The sequence below is a fragment of the Rattus norvegicus genome, chromosome 1 (genome assembly GCF_036323735.1).
Source record: "Rattus norvegicus strain BN/NHsdMcwi chromosome 1, GRCr8, whole genome shotgun sequence".
Lineage (NCBI taxonomy): Eukaryota > Metazoa > Chordata > Mammalia > Rodentia > Muridae > Rattus > Rattus norvegicus.
Window position 1 is genome coordinate 209,478,285 of NC_086019.1, and position 16,953 is coordinate 209,495,237.

At 50.1% G+C, this 16,953-nt stretch overlaps 1 protein-coding gene and 1 long non-coding RNA gene across 2 annotated transcripts; one reads left to right on the plus strand and one right to left on the minus strand.

Moving 5' to 3' along the window:
• Positions 1–4,864: 4,864 nt before the first annotated feature.
• LOC134485204 (uncharacterized) lies at positions 4,865–6,989 on the minus strand. Its single transcript, XR_010063201.1, has 2 exons — positions 6,785–6,989; positions 4,865–6,499 (listed from the first exon to the last, which is right to left on the minus strand). It is a non-coding gene; the product is annotated as an uncharacterized LOC134485204 (long non-coding RNA).
• Positions 6,990–7,528: 539 nt separating this feature from the next.
• Positions 7,529–11,983, plus strand: Fgf19 (fibroblast growth factor 19). The gene is made up of 3 exons (NM_130753.2): positions 7,529–7,911; positions 8,094–8,197; positions 10,648–11,983. The coding sequence occupies exons 1-3, from the start codon at positions 7,659–7,661 to the stop codon at positions 10,945–10,947; spliced, it is 657 nt and encodes a 218-aa protein (NP_570109.1). The 5' UTR covers positions 7,529–7,658; the 3' UTR covers positions 10,948–11,983.
• The last annotated feature ends 4,970 nt before the right edge of the window (positions 11,984–16,953 follow it).

A 16,953-nucleotide genomic window follows, 5' to 3' on the forward strand; every position in this document is an offset into this window, starting at 1 on the left:
GGTCACCGCCCGGGCTGCTGAGGCTGCGGGGCTGAGGCTCAGGTTCCGCCCCAGGGCAGCGCCTCTGACCCTCGAAGGAAAATGCCAGGCAGGTTCCGGCCGGAGAAGCCTGACTGGAAGGCCATTGTGCAGAAACCTAGGGCTTTGTTTAGGAGGAAGGTGACATTCAGGGACGTGTGAGACGAAGCTGTCCGTGTGCCTTTGACCACTGGAGCTTCACTGACGTCCCCAAATGTGGCCACTCAGTGCTGACTGATGGAGTCACTCAACCACGTCATGGACCCCTTTGTCTGGGGCCCTGGGTCACTTTGAAAATATCATCTGTAGGTTTCACAGCTTCTGGGCTGTGACGAGGAGAGCAGTCTGTTCACCGTGGGGAATGTGAGAGAAAGATGGGAGGCAAGACAAGAACGAACCAGCCTTCCTTTTCCCCCCAGCCTCGCTGTAGGCCTTCAGCCCCTTAGAGCCCAAACACTCATCCTGCACCAAAGCCCTTTACAGAGAGAGCTTTGCCGTCTGCTCTGGACTGGGTTCCAATGAAAATGGTTGCCTATTTAAAAAGTGGTTTTGAAACATTCTGGACATTTCAGGTGTGAGCACCTGAAACCCTTGTGCACCATCCTCAGCTCACCTGCCTTACCTGGGGCCTGCATTTCTTACCACCAGATGGGTAAGGCCCACAGGCTTTGTTGGATCCATCTTGATCCTGGTGGGAACTGGAGATAGAGCCTTAGCCCAGGAGGTTGGAGCGGGAGTGATGGATATGTCAGTAACCACTGGAAAAGGACAGCCCTGCCCCTGGCATCTCCACTCTCACCTGCCAGGCCAGCTGAGAGGTAAGAGGAAGCCTTCAGCTCTAGCTGTGACAATTGTGACAATAGCTTTGTGCTCAGGTGCAAGAGGCTTTCCAGGGGTACTTGGGGAAGGGCCAATGGCTTTGCGGAAGATATGAGCTACATAAAAGATGAGAACCTTTGCTGCTTATGTGAGATCTGTTTGCTGCTGGTAATTTCTCCAGGGAGATGGCGGGGGGGGGGGGCACTCGGCTTCACTTCCCTACGCCCTCTCCTGCTATAGGAAGTCCAGGGTCCCATCACAGATGAGGGATTGTGATGTACAGGAGACAGCCAGTGCCAGGCCAACAAGGGATTAGACAGGGAGCCATGATGGGAGTCTCTCTGGGAGGATCCTTTGTAGAGTGACTCTCAGACTCTTGCCTCCTGGGCTCTGTCAGCTCCCTCCAAGTTGCTCCTGACTATAGGACCTTCATACTGCATGCAGGGTGTTCCTTGATGATGTCCACACTCTGGGGACCCACTGCCCACCACTTCTTCCTCAGGGCAATGAGAGAAGCACCTGGCCGGTGGGAAGGAACACTGACTGGTCGGCTTATACCATAAGTGAATGTCCACATTCAAAGGAGCTTCCTGCAGGGAATGAAATAAAAGACTTCAAGATAGGCTGGGTGAGGTGGCAAGCACCTTTAATCCCAGCACTTGGGAAACAGAGGCAAGTGGATCTTTGTGAGTTTGAGGCCAGCCAGAAGTATGGAGTGAGATCTTGTCAAAGAAGGAGGAGGAGGAGGAGGAAGAAGAGGAGGAAGAAGAGGAGGAGGAGGAAAAAGAGGAGGAGGAAGAGGAGGAGGAGGGAGAGGAAGAGGAGAGGAAGAAGAAAAAGAAAGGAACCCATGGGGTTGGAGAGATGGCTCAGTGGTTAAAAGCATCGACTGCTCTTTCAGAGGTCATGAGTTCAAATCCCAGCAACCACATAGTGGCTCACAACCCTCTGTAATGAGATCTGATGCCCTCTTCTGGTGTGTCTGAAGACGGCTACAGTGTACTTATATATAATAAATAAATAAATCTTTAAAAAAAAAGAGAGGAATACACACACACACACACACACACACACACACACACACACACACACACACACTGCAGCATCCTTTTGGCGAATAAGACTAAGCTCAAAGACATACAGCCAAGAGCATGAATAACAGGGAGAGCTTGGAAAGAAGCAAACAAGCAGAAAAATACTTGGAGATAAAGGCCAAGGCCAAGTGATGCTCCCCTGAGGTGAGGGGGACTTGGACCATCAAGAATCAGAGAGGCTGAGGAACAGGCCCTAGAACCTGGAAACAAGTAAGTCTGCCTGGATCTATTCTATTCTATCTTAAATAATTGTTTTTAGATTTGATCTTATTTTATTTTATGTATGATGTTTTGACTGCATGCATTTTGGCCTATTGGACCCCCCTAGAATTAGAGTTACAGATGGCTGTGAGCCACCATGTGGATGCTGGGAATCAAACCTAGGTCCTCTGGAAGAGCAGCCAGTGCTCTTAACTGCTGAGCCATCTCTCCAGTCCTTACCCCACTTATTATTATTATCTATTGTTGTTGTGCTGTTTGTTTCTTTGTTTTGTTTTTCAAGACAGTGTTTCTTTGTGTAGCCCTGGCTGTCCTGGAACTTGCACTGTAGACCAGACTAGCCCTTGAATTCCCCAGAGATCTGCCTGCTTCTGGCTCCAAAGTGCTGGGATTAAAGGTATGTGCCAGTACTGCCTGGTTTTGAACTTTCTATATAGCTAAGAAAAGCACTGAACTCCTAGTCCTCCTGACCCTACATCTGGAGTACTGGAATGACAGGTGACCACATCTGACTCTTTTGCTCATGTCTTGATCCCTGGCTTCCTGCCTTGGGTGCTCTGAGGAGTCAATATCTATGAAAGTCATTGTTGGTCAATGATCATTTGTTTGCCACTCTTGAAGGCAGTGGCCCTGCGTTCACATTCCAGCCCTGCTGCTTGCAAACTGACCAGTGTGGGGAAAACTGTCCCCTCATGCTTGGTACAAACCTCAGCAGTCACTTGGGAAGGGCTGCCAAATGTCAGTGTCTATAAATGGCCGCGACCATTCTCACAGATACTGGTTATCGCTTGGGGATGGGTGTTCTGGAACAGGAAAAACGCCATGCTGCCCTTCAGGAGGGTCTTCAGAGTGAGCCCTGGTGAGTGAACAGTGACTTGTGGGTTTTCAGATGGTGCAAATTGTGGTCACAGTTACTCATACCATTAGAACTTGAGTCAAACTTCAGCCCTGAATCCCTAGGGATGTCATATAAACACACATAGAGCCACCAGGCCCCAGTTCAAGAGGAACTCTAAGTGTCTTGTGAGGAAACTTCCAGAAGGATCTCTTAAAACAAACAGAAGGCGTGGGAATCGGGTACTGAAAATGGAGAGATTGCTCTGCCCATTGGGATGCATTTCTACCCTAGTGACTCCACCCAACTTTCTGGGCTCCTAGCAACATCACCAGCACCGGTTCTGCAGGCAAACAGCAGGAGACTGAGCCATATGTTAGGGCCTCACAGGCCTCAGTTCCCTGGCATCCTAGAGACTGGTCCTCAGAAGGGCAATCTCCCAGCTCTGGCTAGCATTGCACTCCAAGAGTCCCCATGACTGACCGCCAGCACAGCCCAGAGGAATGCAACCTAAAGGGGCACAGGATGAGGAGCAGAGGAGGCAAAGCCCCTTTGTGTCCATCGACTGTAGCCCCTCATTTCTCCTCCTGTCCTATCTCATGGCTGTGAGATGGTGCCTTGCACAACCTTGACTGGGCTTTGGCTCTCACACTCCAGGCTGCCCTTGGCGGGAAGCCGACATGAATCGAGCCCATCAGAAGAACACAACTCCATAGGAATGGGAGTCCTTAGTGGTGAACTCAGGGATTAACTGGTTGTGAGTTTCTACGTTTCTACACCAGCTCAGCGCAGCCCCGGGGATGCCTGTGGTGGACTTGCCTTTATTCTCTGTGGGCCCAGCCTCTTCCAGTCGGGGTGAGACACCGCATTCCCAGACAAGCTCTGTAGCAATGTCTTCTTACATTTTCTAAATGGCAAAGCTGGGTTAAAGACACCAAGGGGATATCACCCTCCCAACAGATTTCTGTAGGCATGATTTAAAACAGAATATATCTTCTCACGAGTTTTCATTTTCCAAGCTGACGAGTCCTGGAGACACTAGGTAACACCTACTTCCACAATGATGTGAGCATAAGACCCCTCAGGCTGCACCTGGAAAACAGTTTGCTGGGCACATTCTGTGTAGCGTGTCTCACAATGGGAAAAAATACACATATATAACAGGTTCTAAATTAATGTATCTTTAAGATTCAGACACAGCCTATTCTGTAAAATTTAGAAATTACACAAATACTACCCTCTGCCCTTATTTGAAGGGCACAGTTATTTGTGTGTGTGTGTGCCCATGCGGTAGTGCATATGCAGAGGTCAGAAGACAATCTGTCGGAGTCACTTCTCTCCTTTCACTCCTTGGGGAGTGAACTCAGTCTTCAGGCAAGCACCCATGTTTGCTAAGTCGTCTTGCCAGCCCTCTCAGAGCACAATTCTAAGAGCGTTAACAAATGTTATTCTTGCTTTCATGATATGGAACATTCTAGTGACCTACAGCCAACCTCTTCCCTGTTAGTGGTCAGACTGTGGACTGGCCTTCTGACTCTTTTTTTTACGTTGGACACTGATGGCTTAGGCCTGCCATCCCAGCACATGATAAGCTGAGGCAGGAGGATTGCCTTGAGATCACAGCCAGCCTGGGCCTCATAGTGATTTCCAGAACAGAACAGTCAAGGATAGAGAGAGAGACTCTGTCTCACAACAACAACCAAGCAAAATAAAAAACAAAAACAATAAAACCTAATAAACGAAAAACAAAATCTCTTCCCCATGAAGCTTGGAGGGAGATTTTGAGGACTCTGGGGGAGTCGAAGGGAACCGGGGTTGAAGGGATGGCTCAGCAGTTAAGAAAGTTGTTTGTTCTCAATTTTTTTTAAAGATTTGCTTATTTATTTATTTATTTATTTATTTATTTATTTATTTATTTAATGTATACAAGTGCACTGTAGCTGTCTTTACACACACCAGAAGAGGGCATCAGTTTCCACCACCATGTGGTTGCTGGGAATTGAACTCAGGACCTCTGGAAGAGCAGCCAGTGCTCCTAACCGCTGAGCCACCTCTGCAGCCCCAGTAGAGAAGTTTACTGCGTTCCAGGAGGGCCTTATTCATCTCCCAGCACCCACAGTGGGCAGCTCACACCCAGCCCCAGAGGTATGTCACACTTCTGGCCTCTCTGAGCATCTCCCCCACAGATAGACACACGTGCAGTTTCAAAAGAAAATTGTATGGAACTTTCAAAGAATAAAGTTTTGTGGGTTTTTTTGTTTTGTGTTTGTTTGTTTGTTTTCAATCAGCAAAAAAACAAAAAATAAAAACCCTAAGTCAAGCTCTTCTAGCCATCTGGTCTGTATGGGCCCTGAGAAAACAGCAGAGGTCACAGGAGTCCTGCTCGCTGCTTCCCGTACAACTCTACCACTCAGTTCGTGAGATGTCAGCTTAGAAACCTAGTCTCAGCACCACGCCAGGCTCTGGCCATTCTAGGGGACCAGATGTGCAGAAAGCAGCAGGCATCGTCTCGTCTCTCATCAGGAGAGTCTATAAAATAGCAACAGCGCCCCCCGCTGGCAAAAAATGCCCCCTTTCTTATTTTCTTCTACTTTCTCCCTGGGATACTCCGAAAACCTGGGAGTGGGGTGATCAGAATCTCCACGGCGCGCCCCCTCACGCTCCTTCAGGATTCACTTCCCCGTCGCTGTAGCTATGAAAGGCCACTTATAACAGACTCTTGCTCTCTGTGTGAACAACCCAGGCTCTTGTTCTATACATGGACAGAGATCTTAGGACTCCTATGTCCATTCTTCCAAACGGCACAAGGCAAGCCCAGGCTGATGTAACTGGCGCAGGGTTCATAATGTGTCCAGGGAGTGGCTGGCTGTGGATCTGCTGTCACCCCGGAGCCCTGAGACAGACCATCCTGTCTTCGTCACACACAAGGCTCCATCTTCACCTCTCACGATGTCACTTTCCAGAATCCCATTTTCTACCTCGTTCAGAGGTAGACCTAAAATCCACCCTGGAAAAGAATGTTCTTATGGGGGCCCTCAGGACTCTACAGACATTTCTCTGAGCGCTCCATTATCAACATCTCCAACTCTTCTGGGAGTCCCTGAGAAGGGAGAAGAGTAGGGTTGGGGTGCTGCCATCCGCACGTCACCCTCCAGCCCAATTTGGGGGGACTCCTCAGTGAAACCTCTGCCAACCTCCCGGGTACCCCACATTTATCATGGACATTAAGACAAAAGCGGCAGGAGAAGGCAATTAAGATTAATAGTCCGTGCTGTCAATTGAGAATCACAAGGGAGAAGTAATTAGATTTTACAGGAGACATCGCTCTCTAAAACAAGCCTCACAGCATGGGAGTCCCCGGTCCTGAGAGCCTTCGGTGATGTCTTTTTGTAAAGGCTTTCCTGGTGACATTCTCCCAGAGCTCCGTCATTTATGCCAGTCACTGATGGCGTCTGAAAGTGGCGTGTTCCTCATTGAGATTCATCAGACCTGCCATTTTTCTGTTGTCCGGCCCCTGCAGACAGACCTCCCATCACCACGGAGCTAGGCCAGTACCTCTTTCCCCAAACCAGCTTGGGGGGGGGGGCACACCCAGGAGTTGGGGGATTGGAGGCATAATGAGAAAGGCTACGCGCTGAACCAAAGCCCCCTGCGAGGACCCTTTCTTCCAGGCCGGGGAATTCTCTGCAGGCTGCCTCCTTTCTTTGCAAGAGCGGCTCAAGGAGAGGCCCCCATTCTCCTCCCACCTGACCCACCGCCAGCAGCGTCCACCGTTGCTCCTAGCTGGCCCCCTCCTCACCGGTACGCAGCTGTCCCCCGCGCGCAGACTCAAGGGCCTGATCACCGACCCAAGAGGGGACGCCGCGACCTCCCCTGCCCTGCCTCTGCGCGCTGGTCAGCTCATCCTTCTCAAAGTCACAGCCCCAGTGACTCTCGCCTTGTGGAGTCCACGCGCGAGGCAAGCAGAGGACGCACAGAGAGCAGCTGGCAGCACAGTGGAGGCCGAAACTGGGGCTGAAGCGCCACCTAGTGAGCGCGACACACTCCCACTATGTCTTCACTGTGTAGGGCAAATATCCATGAATAGGGAGCCTAGGTCTGGGGCTGGAGAATGTGGGAGGATCCGATCTGCGAGAGCGTGCCAAAGAAGAGACCCAAGACTCAAAACGGGGGTGGGGGGTACGGAGGCAGAGCTCTGCGTGCCTTCTAAGTCTCTAATGACCGTCCCAAGCGCAGCCCTCTGAAAGCCCAGGGCCTTAAGACCTCAGTAATTAATCGTAACATTAAAATAGCCTATTCAATAACCATCAAGACACTGTGCATTTAACACTCCCCCCACCCCACCCCCGGCCTTGGTCACAAAGGGGGCTCCTCCACTGCTAGATCTGGCCTGCCTGGGCGGGGTCACTGGGATGGGGCTGAATGGGTGTGTGCGGGGGGCGGAGACTTGATGCAATTAGGAGGACTGCCTTGCTACTGCGGTCACCTACACCCGGGCCAGAGGGACGAAACGTATATAAGGCCGCGTGCCCGGAGCCGCAACGCCGTCGAAGCAGCAGCGCCCCGCGCTGCAAGCGCCCGATTGCTTTGTGGGCTGTGCCTGCCTTGCGAGTCCCTGCCGCGTCGCAGTCTCCGCGCCACCTTTGTAGCTGCCTTCACGACCCCGAGGTGCCATGGCGAGAAAGTGGAGTGGGCGTATTGTGGCCCGAGCTCTGGTCCTGGCCACTCTGTGGCTGGCCGTGTCTGGGCGTCCCCTGGTCCAGCAATCCCAGTCTGTGTCGGATGAAGGTCCACTCTTTCTCTATGGCTGGGGCAAGATTACCCGCCTGCAGTACCTGTACTCTGCTGGTCCCTACGTCTCCAACTGCTTCCTGCGTATCCGGAGTGACGGCTCTGTGGACTGCGAGGAGGACCAGAACGAACGAAGTGAGTATCCACCAGCGTGTCCCCTCGAGTCCCTTAGGATCTAGGAGCACGTGGATATGTCACCGTGGCTTTAACATCCTCCCACCCCTGACTTCTAGACTAAGCTGGGGAAGGACGAGGCAGTGTGACGCCGCTGTACCCACGTGTTGCTGGGCCCAGGCAACTTTTTCCTTCTCTTGCAGATCTGTTGGAGTTCCGCGCGGTTGCTCTGAAGACAATTGCCATCAAGGACGTCAGCAGCGTGCGGTACCTCTGCATGAGCGCCGACGGCAAGATATACGGGCTGGTGAGTGTTCCTCCACGCGGCGGGATGCTCCGGGCCGCGCTGGGTCCATATTTGTTTTTTTTTTTTTTCACCTCCTGTTCAGGCCCTAAAGGAACTTGAGGCAAGGTACCAATGATAGTGAGGCTAATGTTACTCTTGCCCGCCCTGCGCAAAGTGATGGCCCCAGGCGGCAGCGGGGAAATGGGGAGGTCAGTGGAGCTGTCTAATCCTCCAAAGGCTGGGCTGGCTGCTAAGTCCCATTCAGCTTTCGGTCCCTTTGATATTGAACCGGAAAACCTGCCTCTTCCGTTTTTCATCTCCAGGCTTTGCGTGTGTGGTCCTCGGTTTTCTCCTCTCCCTCAAGTTAAAAAGAAAACAAAAAACAAAACAAACAAACAACAACAAAAAAAAGGAAGGATCTTTATGTCCTAGGTACACAGTGTGATGTAAAATTTAGAAATACTTTAGAAAGTCCCCAAGATGCTCACCTGCTTGGGGCCTCGGGTAATTGGGGTGAGGCGTGCTGGCCACAATCAGGTAACCCCTGAAATCCAGAGACTTGAAGTATGTGGGCTAGTGCTTTGTAGGGACAGAGGCTGGGTGTTAAAAGAAGCCTTCAGCCCTACCTCTGGGGGTACTAGCAGAGGCTGTGTGAGGTCCCTTGGCCGAGGCCTCCCATCTAGCTCTGGGCTCCTGGGAGAAGCTGGGACCCCCTATGAGGATAGCTACAGGACTCAACCTTTTCGTCCTTCTGTTTAAGAGTCTCAAAATTGTTTGCAGCACTGAGGTTGATTTAGCTACATGAAAAGACCACAAAGAGAGGAAAGAGAGAAAGGATTCTGCAGAGAAAGGAGGAGGTCCTCTGCCTGGCTGAAAGCTGACCCAGACCCAAGCAAATCTCCTGCCAGTGTCTTCCCGTTATTTATGACAAGGGTGCTGAGCAGGGGGTCCGACCCCCATTCTGCACTAATGTAAATAGTATAGGAAGGCCCACGGGAGCTTTGACCCCCAATTCCAGTGTTGTCCTGGATCCGGTGGGCATAGTTCATCACCAACTCTCCTTTTTAAAAAATAGAAACCCCACAATCCATTGTTCCTATATTAAAAAAAGGGTAGTGGCCAGTTGTCCATATGAATTCTCCAAGAGAAATACATCCCATGTTTATCTACACAGTTTTCATGGAACATGGCCCCTGTCGTGTGGTGGCTCTGTCCTAGTGCCATCAGCCAGGGCAGGAGCAATGGGTTCTTGGAATTAGCCTGTTATCAGAGCCTTATCTGCCAACAGTCTCCACCTGCAGGTCAGTGACCTCGGCATGCATAGGCAGACACAGCCTGTGTTTTATTGAGCCATGTAGGCTCCCCAAGGGGCTGTGGCACCAGTCTAGGAGACTGCAACTGATACCTCAAGCCTAGGGACTAGGAATATTCTGGTACTGGGGATGAGGATCAGGGACAGCTTCCTACAGCACTCATTTCCGGCCACCCACAGGGTGTGGGCTTGGTCCCGGGCATGGGGGGAGGAGCTGCGGATTATCAGGCAGATCCTGGCTGGCTGCCTGTGAGGGGGCTTCTCCTCTCACAATGGTAGGAGACTCAACCACCTCAGCATTAGAAAAGCTCCCTGTGCTGCAGGTCTAGCAAGGAAGGATCACTCTATCCCTGGCCCCAGGCCAGGCTGCAGCTACTACCCAGAAAATGCAATCTAACTGGGATCAGAGTTTTGGAAAGCAGATAAATAGTGATCAGAACTTAAAGTCACTTGTTAAAGGCCAGAAGACTTGCACACTGCCAGCTTCTGCATGGATATGGCTCAGTTGGGGTGGATAATTGGTACAAACCAGGCGCGTTGGCACATACCAACCTTCTGGTAGCTGAGGCAGGAGGATCACTGAGAGGTAAAGCCCACAGAGTGATACCCTGTCTTAAACACGATGGGGCTGGGGAACTGAGTTCAGCTGGTGGAGTGGTTTGCCTAGCACGCTCAAAGCCCAGAGTTCAGTTGAGCACTACGTAAACCCAGCTCAGTGGAGCTCACTTGTCTGTCATCCCAGCACTTGGGAGGTGGAGGCAGGAGGATCAGGAGTTCAAAGTCAGCATGGTCCAGGAGGTACCTGTTTCAAAATGGAAATCCAGACCTAAAGTGGTTATAGATGCCTTTAATCCCTGCACTCAGGTGACAGAGGCAGGTGGATCTTTGAGTTCTAGGCTAGCCTGGTCTACCTAAGAATCTGTCTCAAGAGGAAGTTGATGGATACTTCTGGGATGAGCTAACAATCTCATGTAGCCCAGGCTGGTCTTCAATTCCAGATTTCCTGCCTCCACCTCTCGAGTCATGGGATGATAGTTGAGCACTACTGTGCCTGGATGTCTGTGTGCTTAAAGATAGGAAAGCACACGGCTGGCTGCCACTGGGATGGGGTACTGTGGTGCTTGCTCACAAGCACGGCCTGTTGTCTCTTTCTCCAAAGATTCGCTACTCGGAGGAAGACTGTACCTTCAGGGAGGAAATGGACTGTTTGGGCTACAACCAGTACAGGTCCATGAAGCACCACCTCCACATCATCTTCATCAAGGCCAAGCCCAGAGAGCAGCTCCAGGGCCAGAAACCTTCAAACTTTATCCCCATATTTCACCGGTCTTTCTTTGAATCCACGGACCAGCTGAGGTCTAAAATGTTCTCTCTGCCCCTGGAGAGCGACAGCATGGATCCGTTCAGAATGGTGGAGGATGTGGACCACCTAGTGAAGAGTCCCAGCTTCCAGAAATGATGGGGTTCTGACAGGATGGAGAAAATCCCCAAGATCCTGTGTGCGTACCCTTAGGGGAGCTGTACATAGTCTTACACGGACCCTGTCGTGTTAGTGGCTAGACTTGATCATGAGCCTAAGTTGACAACCTGCCTGGCTGCCATCCGAGCCCCACTGACTTTGGAGGTTGCCGACATGTGCCTAGGTTACTCCAGTTCTGTTTGATTATCTCCACTAATGGGGAACTCACTCCTGTGAAACATTCTTACTTTTGAGCCAAATCGGTGACTTGGATGGTTTTAAGATGGCAGTCAGAGGATATGAAGTCTAATGACAAAATTCATGTAGAGAAAGTGGGCTCTGAAGTAAATGTTCACTATATGGACCTTGTGGGATCTTAACTTGCCCCCCAAGTGTCTCCTGGCTAATGGGGGCCACAAAGGGTAGCCTAGAAAACCTTGGGAGCCTTGTAGGATGGTTTTAGGATTAAGAATTCCAGCTGACCACATATGTAGCTTCCCCTTCCCCCACTTGTAAGTCAGATGGAAATGACCCTTAGCCAGGCTCAAGAGTGAGTGGACTCCTCGGCTGAATGCATAGCCAAGTTGTCACTTGTGCCCTAAGAGCGTATCTTGGTCCTGGGACTCCAGATTTCCAGGGCCTGGATCTGCTCCTCAGACCCTTCCCAGAGTTCACCTGGGCCCTCCAACCCCAGAGCAGGTAGCTTATGGGCCATCCACTTGTGTCCCCAGCTCCTGGCTCTTAGCCCTGGTCACCAAACATTGTGATTCCATGTGTCTCTGCTGCCTGTGTTAACCTGTACCCCTCATAAACAAGCGACAGGAATAGGAAGCCCCAAATTCTGCAGGGGAGCTGTGAAGTCCTTTCCCCCTCACCCACCTCCCACCCCCCACCCCCGCACTTACTTGGCAGCGTGATATTTGTAAGTAATTTATTGTGTGTGCGTCTTCTATTTTCTTACTTTATTTATGCCCCAGATCATATTTATGTACATGACTTGTTTTCTACATTAAAAAGGAGTTGGTTTGTATCAAAAGTTACTTGTTCTGTTCCTAGTAGGGTGCAGAGAGGAGGCACAGGAGGTGGGGCACATGGCTGTCAGGGGCTGACAGGGAGCCTGGTGCCCTTGTTGACAATGGGTAGCTCCCTTTCTGGCTGCTAGGACCTCTCATACCCAACCTCCAGATGAGGCCAGGAGGATACAATAGCTTAAGCCAGGAAGCCCCACCCACCATCAGCTTTTGTCTTTTGGGATGTGCTAGCTGATGGGAGTGAGGGTGTGGAAGGGCTTTTTGAAGATACACACCCCTCGGCTTTGGGTCTGCCTCGGACAAGGTTTCTCTGTTATACAGCTCTGGCTGTCCTGGAACCCTAAGTAGACGGCACAGGGTTCAAACTCAGAGATCCATCTGCCTTTAACTCCTTAGTGCTGGGATTAGAGGTATGCACCACCAGGTCGGGATATCCCTTAAAGACAGTCTCTATGTCCAGACTCAAGTGCAGAGGGAACACATGTGTCCTGATGCCTGTTCAGCCTGCCTCATTGAGAAAGTCAAAGCTTGCTTAAAGTTTTTGACAAATTCCTTTGCCATCCAGGAAGCAGGACTTTACCACGGGGCTATCTATCTATCTACTGCCCTCCAGCAGCAAGGCAGGCTGGGAAAGCAAGTGTGACTGACACTGACATGGTCAGATGAACAAGGAAGCAGTGCAGAGTAAAGGGGACCTGTTGATGTGGTCTTGTGTCTCAGCTGGTGGCTTCAAGAACAATGGCTGGCTGAGTCTTCTGATTGCTGGGGGAGGGGCAGGAGCAAGGTGGCTCTGAGGGGCCAACTGAGGGTCTTTGCCATCCTTGGCTCTTAGTTACAGTGAGAGGAGGAGAGGTGAGTGTTTTCCCCATGGGAAACAAAAGAGCTCAGGCGGTTTAGCCTTTTACCTCTTTTGGATTAGGAACTGACTCTGGAAAAAGCGTCCAAGGACCAGGAAGGAAAAAAAGGGGTTGGGGGTGGGGAAGGGCTGAGTGGCCCGGAGAATTGGAAACAGAGATGGAAATGAGCCTCACCTGTGACACAGCTGAGGTATGTATTTTGTCCTGGTCCCCATTTCCTGCCCGACAGCTTCTGATATCCTGGGAGTCCCAGAGAAGATGTCTTTTGGTATGCTAATGGTCTTGCTGAGTTGAAATCCCTCACTCTGGGTGAGCACCACCCACCCAGACTTCAGGGAGGCTCGAAGAATTGATATTGGCCTAGTCTAAAACGCCAAAGCTGGTGATCTGAGCCATCAAGCTTATTCCTTAAAGTCTCCATTAGCCCACTGGCTCAGAAAAGCTTCTGGAAACCTCTGAACTTACAGTTCAGGTGGCACTCGAGAGGTCTCATAAACACAGAGCCTTCTCTACATCCTGACTCCTCGCATCCGCCCTTCTGTGTCCTTTACAGTCTGAGCCCGGGTGGAATCTCAGCCCTTGGGAGGCAGGTTCCGGCAGATCTCTGAGTCTACATGGTGAGTTCTAGAACAGCCAGAAATATGTAATAAGACCCTGTCTCAAACAAAACAAAACCAAAAACCCAGGCGGCTGGTAAATATATCAAATTAGTGGAAACCCAGGAAGAGGGGTTTTAGGTGGGCACCGGAACTTGTAGTCAGTGGGACCAAAGCCTAGGAGGAATACTGAGTTGGAGGCCGCACCAGCAGTGGCTGTTGCTGCTGCCCCGGGGCAGGTGTGGAGGAGGGTGCCCCTGCTGCGGTTACCTGGTAGAGTTGAGAGACTGAGGAAGGGATCTGCACTGTAAACGGACAGTAGGAAAAAATGAGGGTATACTTTTTCCTCACCCCTGGACTCCCCTCCCCCACAGTGAAGAAGGCCTTGTTGAACATGGCTGGGGGCGGGGCTCTGCCAGTGAGTAAGGAATCGCATTCTATGCTGTGTCTTAGTGCTATTTTGTTTTGTGTTTTGTTTTTTGAGACAGGATTTCTATGTGTAGTCTGTCCTGGAACTTGCTCTGTAGACCAAGGTGGTGTCAAAATCACAGAGATCTGCCTGCCTCTGCCTCCCAAGTGCTGGGGTTAAAGATGTGCGCCGCCACTCCCCAGCCGCTTGGTGTTGTTTTATGTTTCTTCACGGAGGTTTTCCTCATCTCATTTGCTTTAAGGGATTTCATCATCGCTGGTCAAGGATTCCTGCTTCGAATGCTCAAACTCCTTGGCTTGTGATTTCGTACTGTCTCGTCCTCCCAAGCCGGGATTATTTAAGACATCATGTCCGGATTTAGACTTTTTTCCCCCAAAAAACCATTCATTTACTTTTATTTTATGCATATGGGTGTTTTGCCTGCAGCAAACCACATGCACACCTTGCCCATGGAAGCCAGAAGAGGCATCAGATCCCTCTAGAGTTTTCGATGGTTGAAAGCTATCCTGTGGGCACTGGGAAATGAACTTGGGTCTTCTGCAAGAGCAGCAAGTGCTCTTAACCACTGAATCATGTCTTCGGTTCCTGGAGTTAAACTTTTGAAGTTGATGTTAGTGATGGGACCCAGGGCCTTGGGCAATGGTTGGTTTTGTTTTGTTTTGTTTTGTTTTGTTTTGTTTTTCTGACAGGGTCTGCCTCAAGCTGCTCTTCAACTCTCTGACCTTCTGCTTCACCTGAAGCACTGGAGGGAGAGCTAGAAGTGTGTCTGCTGGCTTCAGGAAATGTGCTCTGTAGAGAATGGGTTCTATGGACGCATGCTGGATACTGTATGATGTTGTTAGTTTGGTGAGAAGATAGTGTTTTATGTCTAAAAAGAAAAAAAACAACATCTAGGGCTGCAGAGGTGGCTCATCGGTTAAGGGCACTGGCTGTTCTTGCAGAGGACCCAGGTTCCATTCCCACTACCCACATGGCCGCTCTTAATAGCTGGAACTCCAGTTCTAGGGGATCTGAGACCTCTGGCCCCTTGAACACCTGCACACATTCACATGCACCCACGTGCAGGTACACACACACACACACACACACACACACACACACACACACACTTAATAAAAACAAATCCGATAATTCTGTGGTGTTGTAGATTCATCCCCTGCATCAGGACCTCACACACAGTAGGCAAGAGCTTTGTCAATGAACTACAGTGTCCACCTAAACAAAGCAAAATCTCTATCTGTCAGCAATACACAGGTTAAGTATTTCAGGCTGTGAGCAAGAGCCAAGAGTATTCTCGTCTCAGTCGAAGGCATGAGGGGTGAAGATTCAGTCTCCACATGTACAAGTCTGTCTACGAATAACTGAAGAAACCCACACACAGAGATGTGGGTTGTTTTTGTCTGGAGACAGGGTCTCACTGTGCAGCTCTGGCTGCCCTGGAACTCACTTGTGTAGACCAGGCTGGCCTTGAACTCACAGAGATCCTCTTGTCTCTGCATCCTGACTGCTGGGATTATCGACATGTGCCACCACGTCTGACGAGGTGTAGGGTTTTGATGCTATTGTTTGGGCTGGAGATGGGACTCAGAGTGTCACAAGCCTATATGTGCTCATCACTGAGCTGTGAGTTACAGCTCCTGCCCCAGGCTTGCCCTCTTCATGCTGGCTGCCCTGTTTCTGCTGCCCACCATGGGTTTCTTATATGACACCATGTGGAGTGGAACCGTGAGATTTGTAGTTGATCCAGGAAGTGTGAAGGGCTGGGGAATCACAGAGGTTCAAGGATAGCCCCTCATAATGGCTGCCCAACCCTGTGGTTACAGTCCCAGAGTGTGTCACAAGCAGGATGATCAGATCAGGTGTGCATGAAAGAATGGGCACAAACACGTGTGTCATATATGCCACCCACTGCAAAGACCGTTGCCAAAAGAAGGCATAAGATACAGAGCAGCCAGGGATAGGGCTCAGAGGTGGATGATGGGCTGAGCAAGCAAAAGGCTCTGGGTTCCGGGTTCCGTCAGAGCATCTTGTAAAACAAACAAACAAACCAAAAACAAAAACAAAAAAATCAAAAAATGAAAGAGAGAGAGAGAGAAAGAAAGAGAGGACAGACAAAAGAAACAGGAAGGGCAGGAGAGATGGCTCAGTGGTTAAGAGCACTGACTGCTCTTCCAGAGGTCCTGAGTTCAAGTCCCAGCAACCACATGGTGACTCACAACCATCTGTAATGGGATCTGATGCCCTCTTCTGGTGTCTGAAGACAGCTACAGTGTACGTATATATAATAAAGAAATAAATCTTTAAAAAGAGAGATAGAGAGAATGACAGAAACAGGAAGTAGCTAGTAGCCTCTGGGGATAAGAGAGGTGGAAGAACTCTCTCGATAACCCCCCCCCCAAAAAAAACCTTTTAAAGGAATTGGGGAGGGGGATGTTGCAGAGAAAGGAGTAAACTGGAAATCATCATGTTAAATGAATTAAGACAGACTCTGGCCAGCAAGAGGACTCATTGAGTTAAGCCAGACCACTGAAGATCCTTGGATCCCTCAGGGTAAATAGAACCGATTCCTGAAAGTTGTCTTCTGACTTCCATATATGTGTACATACATAAAATAAATAAATAAACTTTAAAAACAAAACCAGACTCAGAAAGGCAAACATTGTGTGCTCTCATATACAAAAATCCGGATTTAAATCTGGGTATGTGGAGGGTAGAGAGACTGCTGAGCAATTAGGATCACTGGTTGCTCTTGAAGAAGACCCAGGTTCGATTCCCAGCACCCACATCCTGACTCATAATTGTAACTCCAATTCTAGGGGATCTTATAACCTCTTTTGGCCTCCTCAGGCATTGCATGCATGTTGTGCACGTAAAAACATGCAGGCAAAGCATGCATACACATAATTACACTTTTTAAATAAAAAATGTTAATGTATTTATATGTGTGTATACGTTGATGTGTGTATATGTTGATGTGTCGTAGACGGGAGGCATGCCTAGACAGCAGGTCATGAGAGGAGAGGAAGAGATCTTAAAGGAGCAGGAGGAAACCGGAAATAGAATTCATGTGACCTGAAGAAAAAGGAGAGGGC

What these genes read in the sequence shown, in the direction of transcription:
- Fgf19 (NM_130753.2), top strand. Translation starts at nt 7,659, where the DNA reads ATGGCGAGAAAGTGGAGTGGGCGTATTGTGGCCCGAGCTCTGGTCCTG. An exon ending in GGAGGACCAGAACGAACGAA is followed by an intron (nt 7,912 to 8,093) that starts GTGAGTATCCAC and finishes CTTCTCTTGCAG; the next exon opens with ATCTGTTGGAGTTCCGCGCG. An exon ending in ACGGCAAGATATACGGGCTG is followed by an intron (nt 8,198 to 10,647) that starts GTGAGTGTTCCT and finishes CTTTCTCCAAAG; the next exon opens with ATTCGCTACTCGGAGGAAGA.